The sequence below is a fragment of the Arachis duranensis genome, chromosome 4, assembly GCF_000817695.3.
Source record: "Arachis duranensis cultivar V14167 chromosome 4, aradu.V14167.gnm2.J7QH, whole genome shotgun sequence".
In the NCBI taxonomy this organism is placed as follows: Eukaryota; Viridiplantae; Streptophyta; class Magnoliopsida; order Fabales; family Fabaceae; genus Arachis; species Arachis duranensis.
Genome location: NC_029775.3, coordinates 22,738,656 through 22,747,242, shown reverse-complemented (window position 1 = coordinate 22,747,242; position 8,587 = coordinate 22,738,656). Strand labels below are relative to the sequence as shown.

General features: G+C 37.5%; 1 protein-coding gene across 1 annotated transcript; it reads left to right on the top strand.

The window, feature by feature from the left end:
• Nucleotides 1-1,074: 1,074 nt before the first annotated feature.
• LOC107484009 (uncharacterized) lies at nt 1,075-1,473 on the top strand. The gene is made up of 2 exons (XM_016104618.1): nt 1,075-1,154; nt 1,227-1,473. The coding sequence occupies exons 1-2, from the start codon at nt 1,075-1,077 to the stop codon at nt 1,471-1,473; spliced, it is 327 nt and encodes a 108-aa protein (XP_015960104.1).
• The last annotated feature ends 7,114 nt before the right edge of the window (nt 1,474-8,587 follow it).

Sequence of the window (8,587 nt, the reverse complement as noted above, 5' to 3'; positions counted from 1 at the left end):
TTGGTTCTAAGGTTATTATTTATACTGATCATGCTGCTTTGAAGTACCTTCTAACCAAAAAAGGATTCTAAACCAATATTAATCAGATGGGTGTTGTTCTTTCAGGAGTTTGATATTGAGATAAAAGACAGGAATGGGTCAGAAAATCAAGTAGCTGACCATCTCTCTAGAATTGAGCCTAAAGCAGGAGTACAACCACCCACAGCTGTGACTGAGACATTTTCGGACAAGCAGTTATTTTTTATCCAGCAGGCTCCATGGTTTTGCAAATATTACAAATTATAAAGCTATGAATTTCATTCCAAAGGAGTACAACAGGCAACAAGTAAAGAAGCTATTGACGGATGCAAAGTACTACATTTGGGAGGAACCATATCATTTTAAGAGGTGTTCAGATGGTATCATCCGGAGATGTGTCCCAGATGAAGAAACACAGCAGATTCTCTGGCACTGTCGTGGTTCAGATTATAGAGGCCACTTTGGTGGTGAAAGGACAGCTACAAAGTTCCTTCAAAGCAGATTCTACTGGCCGACTCTCTTCAGGGACGCAAGAGCATTTGTGAAGCACTGTAACAGATGTGAAAAAGCCATGAATCTCCCTGCCAACCATGAAATGCCACAGTAGGGGATTATTGAGGTTGAGTTGTTTGATGTGTGGGGTATTGACTTCATGGGACCCTTTCCACCCTCACATTCAAACAACTATATTCTAGTGGCAGTTGATTATGTGTCCAAGTGGATGGAAGCTGTGGCTCTACCCACCAATGATGCCAAGGTGGTCATGAGCTTTCTTCAGAGATATATCTTTAGCTGGTTTGGTGTCCCAAGGACACTCATTAGTGATGGAGGAAGCCATTTCTGCAACAGACAGCTGGACTCTCTTCTGCAGAGATATGGAGTCCGTCATAAAGTGGCAACCCCTATCACCCTCAGACAAGTGGACCGGTTGAAGTTTCCAACAGGGAACTTAAGAAGATTCTAGAGAAGACCGTCAGTATTTCAAGAAAGGACTGGTCTAGGAAGCTTGATGATGCTCTCTGGGCATACCGGACAACGTACAAGACTCCCATTGGCATGTCCCCTTATCAGTTGGTCTATGGCAAAGCTTGTCACTTGCCAGTTGAGTTGGAGCATAAAGCTTACTGGGCAATCAGGTATCTGAACCTTGATTCAAAAGCTGCAGGAATTAAGCGAATGCTCTAGTTAAATGATCTTGATGAATTCAGATACTCAGCCTATGAGAATGTCATGCTCTATAAGGAGAGAACCAAGTTATTACATGACAAGAAGATTGCCATAAGAGTCTTTGAGCCAGGACAGCGAGTGCTTCTGTATAATTCAAGGCTCAAATTCTTTCGAGGAAAGCTAAAATCTGGGTGGTTAGGACCGTTTGTGGTTACCAGAGCTTCACCATATGGTCATGCGGAAATACAGGAAAAGAATTCTAACAGAAAATTTACAGTGAATGGCTAGAGGTTGAAGCACTATTTTGGAGGCAAGATTGATCGCCAGAGGTCCGCTCATCTGCTAAATTAGCAGAACAGACTGTCAAGCTAGTGACGTTAAAGAAGTGCTTGTCGGGAGGCAACCCGATAATTTCGTATCCTTAGTTATTTTTGTAGTAATAGTCTTATTATTTATCTGATTTTTATTGAGTTTTATCTGATCATGCAGCTATTTTAGAAGCAGGAACTGAATATTTGAAAAAAAAAAGAGAGAGAAGAGATGAAGAAGTCCGAAAGCAAGAGCACGCGTGGATGAGAAATATCGGCGTAAAAGGTGTTTGGCCAGAAAGTTATGCTGGTGTAGGGCTGGAACTATGCTGGGCGCACAAGCCCCACCACGCGGACGAGTCCCTGACGCGTTCGCGTCATTTTCCCATCCTGGCCATCCACGCGTACGCGTCGCTTGAAATTTGTGTGATCCACGCTACACATACCTCACGCGTACACGTCGCATGCGACGCCCAATTAAACTACCTCAGCGCCTGATTTCAAATCATCCCCCTCCCAAATCCTAATTCTCACTTGCTCTTTTATCTTTTTATCCTTCTTTCATCATATTAATTGCTTTTATATCCCTCTCTATTTGCAGTTCTTCTTTGCATGAGTACAAGCAAACCTTTAAGTTTGGTGTTGACGCTTCGCTTATGGTTTTTCTGTCTAGCACCAAAGGGAGATGAGTGTTCTTCATGAAGGAATGAGATGACCACCAGCATAACTGTGGTGGTTGAGTTCCTTTCATTCTATTTATCTTCTGTTCTTATGTTGTTGTCTTCTATTTTCTGTTGCTTTGATTGCTTGCATGATCGTTAGTACTTTTAGTAAAAAAAAAAATTGTTTTACGCACCACTCACTGAATGACGCACACACGTGGATGATACGTACGCGTGACATGCGCGATCTGCAGAATTAACAGAACACACTGGGAGCGATTTCAAGCCGCGTTTTGACCCAATTTTCGGTCCAGAAACACAGCATAAAGCCAGGGAATATGCAGAGACTCAATTTATACTTAATACAATATTCATAATTCATAATTTTAGGTTTTAGATGTAGTTTTTAGGGAGAGAGGCTCTCTCCTCTCTCTTAGGATTAGGATTAGGATTTAGGATTGGGATTTCTTCGTCTTTTCAATTCCAGGTTTAATATTCCTTTACTTTACTTTATGTTTTCTTCTACTCTTATTTATTCTATTACTTTAGTTGATTACTGGATGTTGCCAATTTGGTTTATGGATTCCTATGTTTAATCTAATTTTCTATTTAATATAATTTGAGGTATTTCAGGCTTATGATTTTTATTTAGCTTTTTACACTCATAGCTTTGGTTGAGTAATTGGTGACACTTGAGTTATCAAACTCAGCTGATGATTGAAAATTGGAATTCTTTGCGGATTGATTTGAATTCCCCTAACTCTAGTCTTTTCTTAGGAATTTACTAGAACTTGAGGAATCAAATTGGTTTATCCACTTAACATACCTTCATAGTTAGAGGTTGACCAAGTGGGAGCAAAAATCCAATTCTCATCACACCTGATAAGGATAACTAGGATAGGATTTCCAGTTCTCATACCTTGCCAAGAGATTTTGGTAATTATTAATTTATTTTTCTTGCTATTTAAATTACTTGTTCTCTATTTCAAAAACCCAAAAATATACATTTTTCCATAATCAATAATAAACACACCTCTCTGCAATTCCTTGAAAAGACGACCCGAGGTTTAAATATTTCGGTTATAAATTTTATTGGGTTTGCTTAAGTGACAACCAAAACTTTTGTACGAAAGAATTTTTTGTTGGTTTAGAAACTATACTTACAACGCGATTATATTTGTGAATTCTTTACCGGCAGAAGTCCTCTCGTCAAAATGGCGCCGTTGCCGGAGAATTGCAAACGTGTGCCTTATTATTGGTTATTGTAAATATTTTTTTTCTTTTGCTATTTGTTTGTTTTTGTTTTCGTTTTTTTTGTTTTTAATTTTTATTAGCTACTATGAGTTCTCACCCCTTTGACTTTGAGTCTGGTTACAATTGTGTTGCAGGAAGAGGAGATTACAATGAGAACATGCATCAAGGTTGGGACAATCAAAGATGGGAGGAGCCACAAGGATTTGATCAACCCTCTTGGCAACAACCCCCTCCAATGCGCTATAACCAACAACCATTCCATGATGCATACCAGGACAATGGTTATGGTGGACCTTTTTGTGACACTCAATACCCACCACAACACGTCTATGAACCCTCTCTTCAACATAGCTTTGAACCACCGTACTCACAAGCCCCCTACTACCAAACAACCTCATATAATCATAACCCTTATCTACCATATCAACCACCCTATGAGCCATATGAGCCATACAAAGATCCACCCCAATTCCAACCCAGTTACTCCCAAGGACCACCACCTCCATATACACCACATCCATATCCATCAATCCAAGAGCCTTATGATCCTACTTATGATATCTGAGCAAAACAAGAGTTAAGGGATCGTCTCAAGGAAACAATGGATCAATTTCAAGCAACCCTACGTCAGTTGGACCGAGCGGTAAACCGAATAGCACCCGAAGCTTTCATGGCTAAAGAATCTCAACTTGAGAACAAGGAATTGAAGTGTGCGGTGCAACAAGTGGAAAAGATGGAGAGTGATGAATCACCACATTCTTATGATGAACCACCCTCTTATCATGAACCTTTCCTCCCAAATAATGAGCCCTCATATCCACCTCAACCTTCAATGCATGACACTATTGGTGTTTTTCTTCAAGGGCAAGTAGAGATGAAACGGGGAGTACTAGAATTCGTGACTGCTTTGACCGAGGTAGTAAACCGATTAGCTTCCCAATATTTGAACACTCAAAGTACTCCCATGGCTACATGTGGAGAATCAAAAGAAGAGCGTAGCATGAAGGAGACACTAGAAACTCCGGTGGACAATGAGAAACATGGCTTTGTGTTGGAACAAGTGAAGGAAGCCATAATAGTTACAGAGGAAGAAGTGGTTGAAGATTTAGGAGATACTGAACCTCCATGGGAATCTGGAATTGTAGAGTACTCCTCCAATAAGATCAAAATTGATGTTAAGAAGGCCAGTGCACAACCTCCATGGCATATTCCTTATGAAGACTTGGATGGGATAGATTAAGAAGTAAGTTCCCTTGGTGATGAAAATCATGTGTCAAGTCCTCCTAGTAATAAGTCTACCTCCGCAATTGAACTCCTTGAATATGAAGACTCTTCTCTGATTGAGTCTGAGAATGATGTGGAAGCGGAAATCCTTAGAAAAGGGCAGAAGAGAGTTGAGTACGCTTTGTCAAGAACATTGGAGACTTCTCCACCTAGGTTGCCATCTACTCCTTCACTTGAGTCGGTAAAACTTATCTTTGTTCGTCTTCCTAATCCACTTGAGTACGGTATTCTTAAAACGGACGGCCAACTCAGGAGGCTTTGTAGCATAAAGCGTAAGAGGAGACTATTTAGTGGTTGGAATTGCAAATCAAGGCTTATCAAGGTTGATACTTCAAGAGCTAGATGTAAGGGCTTAACTGGTGATAATTTGGTTAGATCTAAAAGAAGAGTTTAGTACTCCGTAGAGAATTCAGAGTGCCTGCCACCCGGATGGAACCATGATGATCAACTTGAAGACGGGTGTAAAATCAAGATTCGGGATCTCGGCATACAAGAAGATCAACTATGGGAGCTCAAAACTTGTGAAGAACTCCATCCAGGCTTGGAAAATTTACATAAAATAGACAGAGCTTATTGGAAGTCCAAGCATTGGTGGCAGTTTCAGGATGAGTTCAAGCATAAGCTGCCATGACAAGAAGCTCACCAAATGTCCAACTTAAGGACTTTAAATAAAAGTTCTAGGTGGGAGACAACCCACCATGGTATGGTCATTCTTTTTCAGTTTAGTTTTATTTTGTTTTGCTTTATTCTTAGTTTTATTTTATTCTATTTTTTTTCTTAAGTGTTCATTCATAATATCTGCATCAGCATATGCATTTTGCATTCTGCATAAAAAAAAACACAAACAGGAAGCACGCGACGCGCCAGCGTTGCTGACACGTCTACGTCAAAGAAGAATTAGCAATAAAAGGAACACAAACACACCCACGCGAACGCTGTAACAACCTCGTTTTTCAAGTACGTGAAATCTTTTCTGAAGGCACGGATTTCTCCGGAAGATCAATAAAGGGAACACCTCTTATATATCATAAAGTATCTCAATCCTCATTGTCATTATGTCATCTTTAAGATAGAACCTTTTCTAAGGCAAGCTCGATAACGTAGTCACGAAGAACCCAGTTTTTAAACCGTATCGGTTAGGAGTTTTAATTCTGTTTTTCGTAAATAGTCTCAGTTTGAACCGGACTCGATTCATGAGAGAAGAGAGATAATAGTATAATATTATCATTACATTAGTATTAGAAGATGCTTGAATGATATTATAAGGTTACCTGGTCTGTTTTAGTTAAAAATAGAAAATTGGTTTAACCGGGTTCACAATTTACTGGTGCAGCTTAGCACCGGCACTCTCTGATGACTTTAGCAATGCTAAGGCCTCATTATACATGTTTTATTCTCATAATAAATATGTTACTAGTGTCATTTATGCTAGTAGCTTTGAAAATAATTTTTAGAGATGTTTTTACGTGTGTTCCGATACACCTAGTTTTAGTAGTTATACACCTGAGATATTTTAATATTATTTTAATCCACCTTCAAGCCAACCAATCAAAACTCACCTTACACCACCCAGGACACTCCAAGGCTGGTCATTTACTCCCTTTGGCCGAAATTTCCAAGAGAGAAAAAGAGAGAAAAGTTCTTAGTTCCAAATCTTCAAAGCTTGATTTCTTCTGAACTAAAACTCAAATCAAAACTCCGATTTCACCAAAATGATCCTCTCTTCTTCCTCTACATAACCATGTAACTTATCAAGGATGGAAATAAGGTGAGATGGCTGTCTTCTTCCCTCTTCAATTCGGTTTTCAAAGAAAACCATGCAAAACATTTGTTTTCTTGATGTTTTTCCTTAGAAATCATGCTTAACATGACTTGAGGGCCAAGAAACGTGAATTTACAGCAAGTCTAAGGTCAGAAATCACTTCCTAACATGCTGAGTGAGATTTGGTTAGTTGATGGTTTTTGGATTTAAAGTTGTTCTTGATGTGATTTAGGAGGAAAAAGTGCTTAAGGACCAATGAATTACATAAGTATTTCTATCTTTATTTCATGCTTTATCTATCTTTATATTCGAAAACCATTATAACCATTTGAATCTGCCTAACTGAGATTTACAAGATGACCATAGCTTGCTTCATACCAACAATCTCTGTGGGATCGATCCTTACTCACGTAAGGTATTACTTGGACGACCCAGTGCACTTGCTGGTTAGTTGTGCGAAGTTGTGACAAAGTGTGATTCACGTTTGAGAGCTCCAAGTCCATTGGCGCCATTGTTGATGATCACAATTTACGCGCACCACTTACCATGCCAAGTTAATATTATAGAAAGAAAGACAAGACAAATTAACTACTTAAACCAAGAAGTTATATATAAAAGAATAGAGGAACAATTACAAACTCCTTAAATACAAAATAAAATAAAAGTAATTGAAGAAAAAATTAAGAAAGAATTATGTAGCCTAAACCCCAAAACTTTTCAGCATAGAAAATTACATGAAATATCTTTACCATATGAAGATGGGTTCAATGAAAAAAATATACCAACAAGGGCAAAACCAATACATATGAATAAAGAGTATCTAGAATATTGTAAAAAGAAATACAAGAATATTTGGATAAAGGACTAATAAGACCTTCGAAATCACCCTGGAGCTGTACATGCTTCTATGTGATGAAAGCATCTGAAATAGAAAGAGGTGCTCCAAGATTATTTATCAATTATAAACCTCTAAACAAAGTATTAAAATGGATTAGGTATCCTTTACCAAATAAAATCGATCTAATTAAAAGATTAAATAAAGCAAATATTTTTTCAAAATTTGATTTGAAATCACGATATTATCAGATTGCAGTAAAAGAGGAGGATAGATATAAAACAACCTTTATAGTCCCCTTTGGACATTACGAATGGAATGTAATGCCCCAAGGATTAAAAAATGCTCCAAGCGAATTTCAAGAAATAATGAATAATATATTTTACCTACATATAGAATTTACTATAGTATATCTTGATGACGTGTTAGTATATTCAAAAGGAATAAAGCAACATATATATCATCTAGAAAAATTTATGGATATTATAAAAGAGCAAGGATTAGTTTTATCAGAAAAGAAAATGAAAATTTTTATAACCAAAGTAAGGTTTCTAGGATATGAAATTCATCAAGGAACTATAGTACCTATTAAAAGAGCCATTGAATTTGCAGATAAATTTTCGAATGATATAACTGACAAAAAATAACTACAAAGATTTTTGGGATGTTTAAATTATGTAGCAGAATTCTTACCTGGAATCAAAGTTATATGCAAACCTCTTTATAAGAGATTAAGAAAAAATCCACCTCCATGGACAAAAGAAATGACTTCTATAATAATAAAGATAAAGAATGCAACAAAGGAAATACCTTGTATAAGTATACTAGATCCATTGGCTAAATTAATTGTAGAAATAGATGCATCAGAATTAGGATATAGAGGAATTCTTAAACAAATACCTCCTAAAAGCTCCAAAGAACAAATAGTAAAATATCATTCAGGGATTTGAAACCGTGGATTTTTATGTCATTTACTCATCTCTGTAAACCTTAGGCTACTAGTTCTCTATAAGTAGGACCTTTTTCTATTGTATTTTCATCTTGGTTCTTCTGGTTCCCTCTCTGGGGCCGTGATGAGCGGATATTTTATACGCTTTTTGGGGGTAATTTCATGTAGATTTTAGCATGTTTTAGTTAGTTTTTAGTAGAATAATATTAGTTTTTAGGCAAAAATCATATTTCTGGACTCTACTATGAGTGTGTGTATTTTTCTGTGATTTCAGGTATTTTCTGGCTGAAATTGAGGGAGTTGAGCAAAAATCTGACTTAGGCTGAAAAAGGACTGCTGATGCTGTTG